The following is a 16050-nucleotide window of genomic DNA, read 5'->3' as shown; positions in this document are numbered from 1 at the left end:
GAGAATATTTTAACTGCTTTTACTGTTACTATGATCTTTCTTTAAGACAGTTTCTTAAGAATAGTTATTTTACTAAGGGAAGTAACTGAGCTAATGTGACTGGCATGACTTCTATTAAAGGAAAAGTACTCAGGCCTGAAATATGCAGTACTTTGAGAAAAAATACTAGAATCTCTGCAGTAAGCAGGATGTGAGTATATATGAGCCAAACCAATAGAAGCTGCAGCTCGATCACATGCTCATTGCAGACACATATAGTTTCCCACTCACCTGATCTCCTTTCTGAAACTCAATGTCATTTGGTCTCTTCTGTTCTCCAATTTGTCCTGGTGGCCCTGGAGGTCCCTGTAGACCTTGTTCACCCTAACGGTCAGGAAGATGGCAGTTTGTTACAAGCAGTACAAGCCAAAATGGCATGCATAAGTATTTTGAAAGTAATAAGCAAAAATATCATGATCACCTACTCACTTTTTCACCTTTGGGTCCTTGGAAATTCAAACCCATATTACCCTGCAAAAAGTATAACTCATCAGCCCTTAGAAGTCACAAATGAATAGAAAGAAAAAGAAATGAACAGAAAGAAAAACTAAACAATCCACCACCACCGCCATCAATAAGGGAAAGAAAATACCTTAGGTCCTGGCAGCCCTGGTGGACCAGGAGGTCCCTATTAAAAAAGGAAACCAAAAAAGTCACTTCCAAGCACTTTACATGCCCTCCTGTGGAAAAAAAACCCAAACCAAAACCCCCCCAATGTTGCTACTTTTGACTCTTGTGCATTATACCCATGTTGACGAGGCACCTTGCCTTCCTCTGAGAGCTCTTCCTCATGCTATTCAACTTCACAAATATGTAAGAAACTAGTTTTTCCTTTAAGTGAGAGAGTCAAATAAACAGTCAGGTATTAAACATTAAAGAATCATTCTGGTCTAAATAAACCAAATCTGGTCCCTCGGGTTTCACACAAATATGGAGCCTGAACAAAGATTCAGCCTGTTTTAAGCAAAAAGAGGTCTGGGAACAGGCTGTTCCAGATGTATCACATTTAAATGTACACACCAGCAGCTCCAGGGTGAACTGAACGCATGGCTGCTGTTGCCTTCATACCAACTCCTGACTACCAAGATCTCTGCACTTTACTGACCTGCCTCTGAGAACACGAAACAAAGAAGTAACTGCCCCATTTAACACTTTATGGGTAACAGGTTAAAGAAACTTACTGTCAAACCTGGGGGCCCTGGAGGGCCAATTGGACCTGGTATTCCCATGGAGCCAGGTGGGCCCTGTTGAGAAAGTGGAGGAGACTATGAGAGAGGCACCTTTTTATGAAAAGAATAGTGAGACCAAGGTCAAAAAAACCCAACAGCTGGCACCCCACACATGTCAAATCAAAGTAGCTGACCACTAACCTAACAATCTGTCCTTGTGCAAAGGCCTAAAGGATTGTACATCGTGTTAGGAGTGTTCTGCTCTCAACATCAATACATCTCTTTGGCTTGGATAAGGGAATGCTTTTTTTGTTTGGTTTGAACTACTTTTGCACTTTCTTTCTCTTCATGCACCGAGAGAGAACAACAAAACACTCTGTGTCTGTGATTCCTCCCAGCCAGAAACAGACAATAGGGAAGCACAGATCAGAGGAACAGAAATGCTAACAGGCTCAGTCTGGTCAGAATAGCCTGGGGCTTGCCTTTCTGTACCAGGAAATGGGAGTCTCTGGCTTCTGTCCAGTCCAGGCTGATAGACTCATTTTCTGCTCCCCTTGTTCTTCCACTAAAGCAATGAATGGCTCAGTGGGGAAGCACAGGGCCTGGAGTCACTAACTGTTTTCACAGAAGACTGCTGGGAGAGCAGAAACTGTTCAGGAGGTGCAACATAAGGAGAACAGCTGAGACATTGCCCTTTCTTCCCACCATTCAAAATAGTGGCTACAGCCCAGAAAGGCAGATGTTACTTGCTTTATCTCAGGGTGAAGAAGGAAAGGGAACTCCAGAACTCATACAGAGAATGTCTAGGAAGCAGGAACCAGCAGGGGGAACAGAGAAGTAAGTCAGTAACTGTGAGTACTGTTGCCTGCTGGATACCACTTTCCTGACCAGGGGACCTTTCTGGCCTCTGTAGGTCACCCTATTAAGAGCAATATGGAAGCACGTACTTTCCCTCAAGCCGTAAACTAGTGGTACATTAGATGTGAGCCCTGTTTCTCCACGTAAACATAAGGATCCCCTAGCACCAAATGTTCCAGTTGTGCAAACACTTTTCATGTTATCTTTTTGGCAGAACACAGCCTGGTAGTACTTTACTCTACTTACAGGTATCCCTGGAAGACCTGGAAATCCTGGGTCACCCTTCTGTCCTGGCAACGAGGATGTAATTATTTCACCTGCTTCACCCTAGAAGAAAGAGAGCTGACTTTAATTAACAGCACATTTTACAATTCTTTATTACCATTCTGACTCCAAAGGACACTGTCTCTTAAGACTCTGAGTTATGCTACACCCTAGCAGTACTCTTTAATACAAATAATAGATTCTCCAAGAATAGCTCTTTTTAGGAGAAATGCGGATTCTTTAAATGGCTAAACTACCAACTATTAAAAGCTCTCTTTTTTTAATGTACAAATATATCAGCATTGATTTAGATTCCAAAAGATTGGGGGATTGAAATAAAAATGCTTCACAAAAAGAGACATTCTAGCTCCATGTGAAAGCAGTGGATAGGATGCAACAAAAGGCTTGTTCAGCTTTTTCCAATGTCCCACCCCATGATTTTAATGCTGAGTATGCTGTTATACTAGCTATGCTTCATGTTCTATTTGAAGCACAATTTCTTACCAATTTCAGGAAAGATCTTTGTTTTAAAATTATGTTCTGATCAGCTTGCCTTTTAAAATCTTTAAAACAATTGGGAAGAAAAGGAGCCGAGAAAAACAATTCAGCTTAATAGTCACAATTTCCCAGCACCAGTGTTATGCTGTCCTCTCAGGAGTTTATTGGAATATGTCTGCGGGTCAAGTTTCCTTTCAAATAGATTTGAATGAAAACTGATGTCTTGGCCCATACTCAAATAGATCAAGGATACAACAAAAAAACCCTTAAAAAATAAAAGGGGTCCTTAAGGTCCAAAATCAGATTATGAGACTATTTAGATTGGGAGAAAAAGCCATCCATGTAGTAATCTATACAGTAAAAAGCATGCTTCCAAAAGGAACATAAGATGTTGCACTATTCTTGTCACTGGATATTTTAAGTTATTATTGTTTAGTCTCTAGTAGTGTTCTTAAGCATGCACACATAGACTAGTGGTGCATTTGGGTGTTTGTAGGCATTTTGCTAACTTGATGCCTCACAACACAAACACTGTCCCTCACACTCCCACAGAAATGAGCTTCAGAAAACAGTCTGCTACTTTTGGAACTTCTGATCCAAACTAAGTAAAGCTACTGAGAATTTCCAGTTAGTTACACTGGAGTGACTGAGAAACACTAAGCTTTCTCCAGAATGTCACTCCAAATTCCAGTGGATGCACATGGTCATGCATAAAAGCAAGCAGGTTACTTATGCCAGATCACACTGCACACCCATACCTGGTTAGTACTTCAGTGTGCGAGTACAGAATACTTACCTTCATACCTGGCAGACCAGGGGGTCCCTTTGTTTAAAAGAAACAAAAATTAAAAGAAATATCAATAGAAATAAATCATTGGTATGTTATTTGGAAACCACTAATCAGATCTACACCATGAGGCAAGCATTAAAGATAGTAATCTAAAAAAAAAATATATGAAACCAGAGAAAATAAATTTTTTACGATCTTCAGAATCAAACAGAAAAATTAGAGAAGTACTTTCACAGTGAATGTTGAGCATTAAAGGGACTACATTTCCATTTCCTAGCAATTCGTGTCTTTATCACCTCCTATTATCCATGCTGTCTGCTACATTTCCTTCTGTTTGTACTTTGGTTCTGACAGTCACTTTGCTGCACATCCCTGTGTTTTATAATGAAAACACCCTATGCTGTCTCTTATCTGCCCCATTAATCACCAGTAAGACTCTTCAGATGTAACAGATGACAGTAACAAAATCTTACTTCTCTGACACATAAGCATGTATTTGTACTTTTCTGCAGGTGGCAAAGCATCTCAGCATGTGAGAATTCAAAGGGCTTTTTATTAGCTTTACCACAGCATGCAGCAGAAAAGCTTACTTTTATTGGACATCTAAAATATTCTGATTAACCATAAAATGTAATAGATTCTTATTTATTAAAAGAACAACTGCAAAAAGAGGCTGATATTTATCTAATCTTTCACAGATCTAAGTAGTCTTTCAGTGGATTACAAGTAGCTGATCTGGAAATTTTTTACTTACAGGAGGCCCTTGTAAACCAGGAAAACCTGGACTGCCTGGAAATCCACGCTCTCCCTTAGGGATGAAGAAAATGATTAGCCAAAACTAAACCAAAATGTAACAAAAACAAATAAACAAATTTTGACTGAGAAGTCCAGTTTCATTGTTAGCTTATGACTCCAGAGTAGCAAATTGTATTGCAACAAGCTATAGAATAAACAGTTTGTTAAATCACGCAACTGATTGAAACAGAACTTTCCACATTCAAACATTTCTACGTACTTCCAGGCAAAGTACTATACTACAGAGATGGAAAACACACTTGAGTGCTACAGAAGATCAGCTTCTCTTATAGAAAGATCATAACGTGAAGCTGTTAAGTAACATGTGAGAATGAAAGTGACTCCTTTCCAACAAGGATACTGAATTTTGAATGCGATATTATTAAAAATTAATAACTAAAAAGACCCACTGTTAGGTAATGAGCTTTCCTCTGTAGCAAGAGTCTACCACAAAGATGAGATGCAGTATAGGATCTAATTATCAGACACTCCTCTCAGTTGTTAGCTATAAAATTAAGGATTGGAACAAAGAATTTAACTACATTGGCTGCAGAGTATAAATGTTGTGTCTTGGTGCTGACAATTTCTGGCAAAACTTGTGCTTTAAGTACCAGACCATGACCCCTTCTCTCAGATGCGTAAGTCTGAATTATCTTGGAATTACCCACACAACTCAGTAACAGCAAGTACTGCTGCACATAATAAGCTAAACCTGTTGGCTACAGCTAGGAGAACAAGAACTCTTTATCATATTCTTGTTGCATTGTTAAGAATTTTTAAGGGATTCCACCTTTGTTCCATTGCATCCTGGGATACCCTGAGGTCCTGGTGGCCCATCTTGCCCTGGTAACCCCTTTAAAGTGGAAAAGAGGAAAGAAGAGTTAGCTTGTAGGATGCTCTTCTGGGCCTGAAAGACACAAGTGAACAGATTTGTATCTATAAAGCCCATTACTACTCACAGGAAGTCCTGGTGTTCCTGGAAATCCTGGAAGCCCTGGCGGTCCCTAGAAGGAAATTAACCACATGTGTTTTAAACAGTATGGTACGAATGAATGTGCAAAAGGGTTTACTGAGATTTTACTAAATGTAACCTATTTGTGCATATGTAAGTAAAGAAAAACAGAAACATCTGAAACACCTGTAAAAAAAGAATGCTATGCTGGACAGCCATCAAGGTTCTTACCGTTCTTTCAGGGAAATATTCACCAAAACATAGAGAAGACAATGCAGAACAATTGAAGTAATAGTATGCAGATATATAGAGAAAATAAGTGAACACTCATGGTATGGAAAATGGATGTGTCCCAGTGAAGTCAGAGATGCATCAACTGTCACCAGCTGAGGGGTCTGACAAAAAGAAAAAAGCAAAGGCACAAAGCCTAAAGGATTTCCAGACAAATCAACCTCTCCCATATCGACCCTACATATACTGTGTCTACTTCAGAATAAACTGAAGCAAAGTTACTGGCACTTGTTTAGGTCCTGTACAGCAAAACAGATTAAATAAGTACTGGAGCTACTCTCCCTAGTGAGTTTATGAAAGTGATACAAGTAGTATGTAAGACTGTATTACTTATGCAATCTTATATTACTTATAAAAAGTAATACAATATTTTCTAGCTGGTAGATAAATTACTCTTCAGATAGAAGTTAATTTTGCCCCCCCTATAAATCACCACTTCTGTGAGGACCCATTCAATGCCTGGCAGTCTTTATCCATAATTTCAATATATCACCCTAAAACTGCACCAATACTTACTCTGATTCCTTTGGGTCCAATAGGCCCTGGAAGTCCATCATCACCCTAAAAAAACCAAGCCAACAAACAAAAAAAAACCCACACAAGTTTGCAGTCTGCCTTTCTATCATATTAAACTGTAAGCATGATAAAATTTCTTCTACATGTTTATATTAAGTGGACTGAAAGTTATATTAGTCATCATTTCCTGAGTAAAAGGGTTCAGAATTAGTTTAGTTTGGGCATTGGACTTTGAATTGAAAAGTATTTGTTACAGCCGATAAACCATGACTTAGAAGAAATGTTTGTAAAAAAATCAAAGCTATTTAAGACTGCTTATAAGCAGATACCTGCTTTCATCAAATATCCTACAGTGACCTCTTGTGGGCAAAACAATATATACCAGATTAAATGTGAATGATGCTGTACCATTATTATTTTTTATTATGATAATACAGAACTCTGTATCAAAATATAATCAACGTTTCTAGTCCAAGACCCCTCCTGATGTTTCACTCTTGTTATATCCAATTAGGCTTTTCTTTTAGTGCATACTTTCATTTTTTTCTTATCACCTATTTTTTTCTTTGCTTTTTTTGGATGTACTTCTGTTAGTTACTGTGAGCATTTGCAAAAGCAATGGCAGATCTTGGATCATCTTGTGCATATTAAACATAAATGCATCCAGAGGAAGGCTTTTCAACATGTTAATGCTGTATTACACCATCTGAGCATAATGATGCAATTCAGTACCAAATAAAAATAAACTGAAACCCCTCAGTTGTCTGTGCATAGGTTCAGTGAGGTCTTCATTTGCATTGCCTCACCCAAAACCAGCCCAGGAATGCCACCAGGTGCAAACAACAATTTACCTATGTGGTAGGACCCCTCCGGGCAGCTGACAGCCACTCTTATCAGTAAATTAAGCGATGGAGTGCATTACTGCAAGGACTAATAAAACTACATTACAGCACCTTGTCAAACCTGTTCTTTGACCTTAATCTGCAGCACCTAGTGAAAGGATACAAACGTGCATGTAGTGTTTGCAAGCATGTCTGTAGGTGAAGAATAAGAAACTTAGAGCTATCTTTTTCCTCTGGTTGACTATTCAAACCAACCAACCTATGTCATATTCCAACATCTGAAGATTTTGACTATTAAACCAACGATATTCAGGAGTTCTGCAATGACTTAGGATCAGCACTACAAAGCAAGCTAATGCTACCTAGCATTTTCATGTGAATTGGGACTTACCTTTGAGCCTCTTGGACCAGGTGGTCCTTCCGGTCCTGGAAATCCAGGCAAACCTGGCTGTCCTTCCAAGCCTGGGAATCCCCTTTCACCCTACAAAAAGAATAGGTGGTGGTGGAGGTGTAACATCACAAAAGCACAAGTTATGATAGAAAAATTCAGAAAACACATTATCTTTCTGGTTTTCTGGAGGAAGTCATCATACAGAAAACCAAAGTAATGCTGTGAGTAAACATCTCACCTGCTTAGCTACAGAAATTCCTGAGCATACACATACATTGCCTTTAATTGCACCACTTGAACAGGTTTCATAGAATGTTTATCCAGTATTTAAGTCACCTATTTACCAAAATAATTCAACCATCTTTTTCTCCTGTGCTGCTTAAATACATAGAACTCTCTCCTCTTCCTATAAAAGCATAGATTTATTTGTTACTAAATCTCTCCCAAAAACTCACCTCTGCTGCGATACCCATAAAAACTCTCAGAAGGGTGTAGATTGTTGCTATAGTATAACTGTTGTTTATTATTTCACAGATGCAAGATTATAATTTGTAATATAAAAGCAACTAAGATCCTGGTCATGTGCTGTAGGCTAAACCTTGTACAAATACAGAAAACAGGGTTCCAGCCTAAAGTGTTTACAATCTAAATCAAGTGAGACAGATACAGACCGCAAAGAAATAAGGTTTCTTTTTCCTTTTATCTGTCACCTCCTGCTAAAATCATAAGCTGTCAAGCAGCAACCATATTTTGCTAAATATTGTTGGAATGATTGGCTATGATAGCCTATCAGCAGCGTAACAAATCCCATATAGCATCATAAACCACCCTCTAACTTGTTAGTGTTAGTTAACAATGTCATTTACCTGCAGTTTCAGAGTATACATAGCTGCACTTCCATAAAATATTTACTTTTATTCATTGTATGCCATAGAATCACAAAAATCAGTAAATACTAAATTTGAATTGGTACAGAAAAGTTAGGAAATACCAGAATACACCTTTTTGTGCAGATATATATATTACTGTACACTTTTCAACTACGTAAACAGATATTTTCCTCGGCTCTGTTACATCAATCAGTACATATAACTCCTTATGAAACAGGCTGTAGTTCAGCATTATTCCTTATTGCTCTACAGATAGGTTTGGTTGGCTTGGTAGGTTTGGTTCCTACCTGCAAAAAACCCTTCTGTTTATTTACCCCAATTGTTTTTTGACGACAACTACAGAAACTGCCAAAGAAGTGTTCCATCCTAACAAGCACCTTAATCACTAGGTTAGAGTTGTGCAGGCTTTTGCACATTCTCTTTGAGTCAATTCATCCTGAATTTTTATTTTCTTGTACTGCTTCAGCAAGAATGGGAGTAGTAGCTCCCCCATCTATTATCTGGCAGTCTACCAACTATGGCACTCTGGGAACTTGGGAGGGCCTGCCTAGCTCTCCTCAGTCAGGCAAAAGAACCAAACCAGCAATCTCACGCCTTCAGAAGACAGCAACAGAGAACCGAAGACTGGGGATTGCAAGCAGGCAGAAGCATTTAACTGTAGCCTTAAGGGCAATATGCAAAAGGCAATATTAAGGCTTTGCTCATCTCCTCTTTATTTTCCATAAGCAGCTGCATATGCTGAGCATGACAGCAGGTATTCAGTATGATAGCAGTGTTAAGTCTCATTGTTAAATCCCAATATCCTCACTGTACTGCTTAGGTAGGTGCTCTGCATTTCACTGTGGGGAGCAGGAACTTGTAAGTTGCACTGAAAACATTTACAAGATGCTGATATCTCACAAAAATTTTCAGTGAAAGTAACAGGGCTTCTCTTCTTTTCCAGTACTTGCTATACTGCTTCCTTGGAAAACCAAGAGGAAAACCTTTTGGATGAGAGATTAAAGGCTGTATGCAAGCACAAGCTGCAACCTTACAGAGGAAACAACTAAGTTGTACTTCATCCTACCTATACAGTGAGACTCAGAAGGATTCCTTGGATAGGAACGGACAGCTCATTAACTAGTCTGCTAAAGCTGGTTTCCTATTAATTAACATGTAAACATACTCCTCTGCAGGTCACATATTGCTCTCTCAGACAGGATAGACATCTTTTCTCCCCTGTGGAATGCTGAAATTGCATCATAAATTGAGGCTAGCTTAAGTTTGACAGTCAGGGTCTAGGCTGTCTTTCTGCACATGAAGTGCCAGGCTGCACTTTTGGACGGAGCTACACTGCTGGCGCGCTACCTCATCTGAACAGCAAGATTGTGGAGGAGTGTTGCTATCTCAGGCCAGGATATGAAAGGGTTCACGTGTCCCTGAAGGAGACAGAATGAGGAATTTGGGAGTGCCGGATAAGGAAAACATTAGACAGAACCAGACCATGGAGCAAGCTCTGGCAAGAACTGTGTGTGCACACTAAGGAAACACAACTGTGTACAAGAGGCATGTCAGATGTGTCTGGTGCTAGCTTGGCTGCACAGTGCCTGCTAACTTCAACTTGGTCACACTTCCTCACGTTTTTGTTAGAGAAAGTAACATGTGCAAATGGTTATTAGAACAGTCTTTTAAGCAGAGGGTTGGCCTTGCATGTCATCTAAGGCTGAAGAACTGTTCTCTAAAACGCAACTACTTTGAGGTCTCCACTCTAAGCAGTCAGAGAACTGGGAAGTCAAGGCCTTTAAAGTGAAGCCAAAGAGTTATGCAAGAGGAATATGTGAGACAACATGTGACACTAGTAAACTGCACTATTGAAACTATGAAATGAATATTTTCCAAGCCCACTTTGAAAGTGAACAGCAACAATGAGAGCCTTGCGTGAGGAAACTGTTGCCAGGACAACTCCTATGGAGTTTACCAGCAATCTGCCCCCAAGAATGAACAGATGATTTGAAGGACTATGCTTGAGGACAGCTGAGGGATTACACCAGACACTTCCCGAGGGAACTGTATCACACTAATTACAGAGGAGAGCTGCACTATCATCACTATTTTTAATCAAAAAAATTGGTGGGAGAAAGAAACGTGGGCAAGTTGAGTAAGGGGAGAAACCAAGCTGATTCTGCTCTCTGGAATACAGATGATATTGTGGTAATTTTTGATTGTCTTCTACTTCAATCGTGTACAGGATTCTGTACATGTGAACAGCTTTCAGACATTGCTTCTGCCTCCAGACTCTTCCTATTGTACACCTTGCATACACCATATACTGTTTTCATGAAGATTCAGATGCTACATATTTACCAGGAAAAAATGTCTGCTGCCTTGAAAGAACACACTGAAACTGAATAGACAGTTAAAAAGTCTTCCTCAAAAAGTCAGTGCCAAAAAAGGGCATTATATCATTAGGAATATGATGAGATTGAAGTCCCTGCATATCGTGCAATGTTTTTTCTTATAGATGCAAAAACTCAGTCACTAGCCAGTTTCGCTTACACAGAGAAACTGAGGAAGTCGGATCCTTTTTGTTTCAGACTAGAAGCTACTAAAGAGAAACATAAATAGAAAAGGTTTAGCTCAATTCAGATCTCATCTTCCAGTCTTGAAAGTACAGGATTGTTTCCACAGCAGAATAAAGATGCGTCAGGTATAAACCATCATTTCCTTGGGGAATGGGCAAGGAATCAGGTTCTGATCTCAGTCATAAATCCAGAGTAGCTGGCAAAGTGATTGCCCTCTATCAGCTACACAGATGTGGCCTGAACATGACTGTTGCTTGGGGGAAGAGAAAGAAAGAAATAGTTGGGAAACATTTCAAATTATGCTTTAAGCTGCAGCAAGTTATAGCAAATTAAATAGGGATACAGAAAAAATTGGCATAGTTGCATGTACTCTAATAATAGGTGACAAATATTTAAGAAATCAGGGATAGATGCAGTTTCAAAGCATGCACAAGTAATTAACATTTCTAAAATTTCTTCCTGAAACCTAAATATTTATAAATAGACATTATGAGAAGAGAAACCAGGATATTTATTTACATAGATGTGGTATACTCATGGAAAAAAAGACTTCAAAAAAGAAGGAGAAAAAAATATTCAGGAAAGCAGTAGTTGGACATCCCATCTCAATACCTAAATACATGTAGGAGCCTGGCTGTACCATCTGGCAATAGAGGCACACGCTTGGTTCTTGCCCTTACTATGAAAAGGGTGCACATCAGAAAGAGTCTAAAGACAGTTAACTATGGGTGGCTACTTAAAACTAGGCTCAAGTACAAATGCCTGTAGTAACATTAAAAGATGTACAGCATGGAAGAAGCGATGCAACAGCCAGCCATATTATTCTCTCCTTTTCTAAACAATAGAGTGAAAATAACAGCTAACTCAGATTCTAATACTAGTCAACATGAATTCTTCCTCAGCTTGAAGAACACTGCCTAACTTAACATAATTATAACTATAGTATTTAAACAAGACCTCATTCAAAACACACCAACCAGCCACAAACAGTAGTGTTAAAGATACAGTTTAATGCAAGAAAGCAAGCCCCTCTGACACAAAATACATCAGATTTCTTCAGAATATAACCTGTGACTTTTGTAAGATGAAACAGTTGAGGTTTAATGGTCAGTGGTCACTTGCCAGTGTTGTAAACTTTGCAGAATACAGAGTTGTACTAGTGCAGTTCAGGCCAACATTTATGAAACACTATCACAAATCATGTAATTCTTCTTGACAAACTGATTAAAATCTGAGAATTTTTAACTATTTCTTAGCAACTTGTAACCAACAGTGAAAAGAAAAGCTGAGCTTGGGTCACATCTGTACTAAATTTTACAATGATAAAGGTAGAAGGAAATAGGGATCTTGAGGACATATACTCATAATTTTCTTCTGAGACTCAGAGGTCCAAAAATATACATTCAAAGAATCCAAGAAGATGATATTCTTACTTTGTAAGGGGTATGGATTTCTTGTATCTGCATACAAAGGCAAAAGTATCTGAAATGCCTTCAGAGCTCGGATATTACAAGCTGTTCTTGTCAGAATCCCAGGCACCAAGCTTGTACAAGTTCATATATTAGGAACTTGCAACCCAGCTGAGTCTTTGGAGTTGCACCCCTTACATTGTGATCAACAACCCAGTAAACTCAGCACCTTCTGAAGTTCTCCTTTAAAAGGCCATGGACTAACCATACGTAATAACTAAAGAACAGCTTCATAATCAATTTGTTTAACTTAATTTGAATGGGTAGATCCCAATAATCCTGTTCATCAAAAATAGCATAATATATTTACAGTTATTTTGGGCGGGAACTATGTCTCAGGTGCTGTGAAAAACAGTCCCTCCCACCTTAAGCCACGTTTCTATCACAGCTACACAAATAGTTGTGCTGCAACATAACTTGCATGAAGGAACTGACCAGGCTGAAAACTAACCTAGTTGCCAAAGGAACTTGTTTTCAGTGAGATCAGTTCACTGACAGCTCTGAACATGGCCACACAAGCCCCTGAGGAGAAATAGGAATATCTAGCTAAGGGAAGGTATGAAAGCCTATTTCAGCAGCAGCATGTATTACCACTTTAAAGCAAAACCACAGTAGTCTTGGGGTACATGTCCTCTTAGAGACCAAGATGCATGCAGCTTGCTTGCTGTAGCCCTTGGCGCTCAGTCGTCATCAGCTGGAGAAGCTGAGATTCAGTACCATCCCTCTCCTCCTCCCCAGTGTCCATAGAGTTGATCTTTGGATCTTGTTTTCAGCTGAGGTAAAACCAGCCCAATAATCTACAAGTCTTACTGGTTTGTCTTAGAAATTGCTCCCTGTGCACTGTCTGTTGTGTTTATTTCTTTAGCTAGCTACCTTTTAAGCATTAAAGCAGGTTAATCTCAAAAGTGCCAAGCAATCTTTGTTTAAAACCCAATCATCATTCCCTTAAGTTCCTTCCAGTTGAACAGTGAGATCAATTCCTATAAGCACCTGTATGTAGCAGCTTAAGCATTTACTTCAATTTTAATACTCTTACCGGATCCAGTTCACTACTGAGCAGCTTACTGTGAGTAACAGCATGCTGGCTCCCAGCTGCAATCAATTTTTACTGATTTCTCCAGTAAATTCCTTTCATTTCTTCATTATACCATTGTAGACACATTTGAATTTTACATTTTAGTAAGGTGGGCCTGAGCAGAGGAAGAAAACTTTAGTGCATCAATTTTTGTCAGCTATTGTACTATGGGCTCCCAAAAAAAAGTTTACTGTGCTTTGATTCTCCTACAGATAACATACTACTGATGCTATAAGGGCTCATGGCAGAGGCAGAGTTAAACAAGAACCACCGGCAGCATGGAAGCAGTTAAATAAGAACTGTGGCTCCCTACGGCAAGACAAGAAAATAGTTTTCGTATTTGTTACAGTTCAATTTGTATTACTTTACCCGATTTGTTAAAATTTAGATATCCTGAAGGGAATGCTAGGATGCTTAGGAAGAAGGCTACATTTGAGTCTCAGAAGGAACGCATTAGGCTCTGCTAAGCTGCACAAAGCAGAACTTCTGAGTTGACTTAATGCAAGTGGACAGCAACTTGGATGTAGAAGCTGGTTTCAGGCCAGAAGTGAAACACAGTGGAACAGAAGCGTGGGGCTCAGCTGAGTACATTTGACAAGGCTTTTCCTGTCTTCCCAGTACAGAACCAGGTCCTGTATATGCCTGACTTCCAGTATTTCTATAAGTACATTGTCACACTCTCAGTGAGAGAAAGGGGGAGATTATTTAAACAGCTCCTTGTGTAATGCTTTTCATACACCAATTAGGCAAGGAGCTATAGAGTTTGACTCCTGGTTCAAAGGTCACTGGAGAAGGATGCAGAAACACCTAGTGTCAAGTGTCAAATATAAAGTAAAAGCCTGAAGCTTGTTGTAGGAGCAGTTCACACCCAGCTAGAATAAAGGTAATATTTACAAGAAAGCTGGGTTGAAGATAGTATCAGGTTTGGAAACTCATATTAGACATATAAGTGGTACACTCTGATGGATCAACTTAATCATCTTAAGATAGCCCTTGATGTCTTGTAGTAAGTAGTACAAGACTCTAGAAAAAGTTTAAGTCTGTAAAAAAACAAACCAAAGAATTTATAAGAGAAAGCACTATGGATGTCAGCCACAGAGAACTCTTGTGGTTCCCCAGAGCTGAACTGCTGAATCCATCAATGCATTAAACACCGAGGGCTTTCTAATTATAGGGGAACTAACATAATGGGGTGCGTGCACATATGATCAAACCAGTTCCACTAGCAACACATTATACTTAAGAAATACAGGCTTTGCTTTTTATTGTTCCTTTATGTAACGTACATGATGGTCTGCAAGCTTCAGAAGGGCTGTTTTAAAAAAACCCAACAGAATCCAAACACAAGAAGCCTCTGGCATGCCTTGGGTTTACACTGTGTTTACCTTGATTTAGGTGGAAAATGAATCACAGTTCCCAGATTTCAAAGTGAATCTTCCATTCTAAGGATGGAAACTCACCTTATGTCTATCAGTTTAAGTGGGAGTCTCAGACACATACCCCCTTCCCTAAGAGGACTCAGACATAGAAGGGGGAAAAAAAAAAAAAAAGACAAAAAAAAGCAGTCTTACCATAGGTGAAGCTCTATTTTCCTTTCTGTGTTTTGAGGTTATTTTAATTTCATTAAGAGACTTTGATCAATTTGCAGCCCCCTAAGAATTTTCCAGGAAGATGCAAACCAAATAAATATTTGGTCTGATGCTATGCTTGTTTTACTGGAGGCTGTTTTTCCTTCTCCACTTTCTTGTCACAAAAGTTCATCAAGCTTCTCTCTCTCCTGCTCAGGACTTGCTATAACTCACTCCAGAAAAGGCCAGAGGTTAGAAACTAAATGTGGAAGAGTTCCTCCTGTGCAGTTCTCCTTAACAATTGGCTAGGACAGTCTGGAGGAGTAGAAACAAAACCCACAATACAAAATGACACTTGAGAGCTTGATCTTGAACAAGGCTCATATGCTCTAGTTGACTGTATTTGGACAAGAAGCTCCCTCTGACTCCAAACAACCAACCCCAAGATATTCTTTACCAGAGAAAGGTGACTACCTCAACTTCATTAAATGACACCAAAGGACTGGAATGAGTGGGTCATGGTCCCTGCATGTATAACAGTAGTATAAAGAGAAAGCTGAATCACTGGGAGAAAATAATTACTTGATTTTACTTAGAAAGCCAGAAGACAGACTTATACTTTTTCCTTATCCACACTAGCCAGACAATACCCATTTGATCACTGAATTCACAAAATAGCTGTGACTAGTCCAGAGAAAGCTTCTCCAAAGTTGTACCTGCTACAATTGTATTTGGAACACAAGCCTAATACTTAAGTGCCTTCAAACTAAACTTGAAATAGTCCCGTGACTAGTGTTAGGATACATCTGGTTTGGTCACCTGCATGTGAAGATCCTGTAGGAACACATCAACCAGGTTCATGTTTTGGCTAACCAAATCTAACTCAGAAAGCTTACTATCAAGGGGATACTGTTCTTCACTAGGTATGGGAATTGGGAATATACTTGATGAACTAAAAGCAAGTAGATGCCAAGCTATGACCTCATCTGTCTGGAGCTATCTGGATGGCAGGTGTGGCACCAAGAATTACTCTGAATTTTGGACATTTGCCTTGTTTAACCGCAGCCAATAGTAAAATTCTG

General features: G+C 39.2%; 1 protein-coding gene across 1 annotated transcript in view; it reads right to left on the bottom strand.

Annotated features, from left to right (window-relative positions):
- COL4A5 (collagen type IV alpha 5 chain) overlaps window positions 1-16050 on the bottom strand; it is an 85482-nt gene that overhangs the window by 43011 nt on the left and 26421 nt on the right. The window contains exons 3-13 of the mRNA XM_074835297.1: window positions 7406-7495; window positions 6173-6217; window positions 5373-5417; window positions 5204-5266; window positions 4373-4426; window positions 3625-3651; window positions 2313-2393; window positions 1221-1283; window positions 632-667; window positions 469-510; window positions 271-363 (exon numbers count right to left, since the gene is read on the bottom strand). Of these exons, the coding sequence (XP_074691398.1) occupies window positions 271-363; window positions 469-510; window positions 632-667; window positions 1221-1283; window positions 2313-2393; window positions 3625-3651; window positions 4373-4426; window positions 5204-5266; window positions 5373-5417; window positions 6173-6217; window positions 7406-7495 (639 nt within the window). The remainder of the gene's footprint in view (window positions 1-270; window positions 364-468; window positions 511-631; window positions 668-1220; window positions 1284-2312; window positions 2394-3624; window positions 3652-4372; window positions 4427-5203; window positions 5267-5372; window positions 5418-6172; window positions 6218-7405; window positions 7496-16050) is intronic.

This window comes from Strix aluco, chromosome 10, assembly GCF_031877795.1.
Source record: "Strix aluco isolate bStrAlu1 chromosome 10, bStrAlu1.hap1, whole genome shotgun sequence".
NCBI lineage: Eukaryota > Metazoa > Chordata > Aves > Strigiformes > Strigidae > Strix > Strix aluco.
This window is presented reverse-complemented; position numbering and strand designations above follow the sequence as displayed.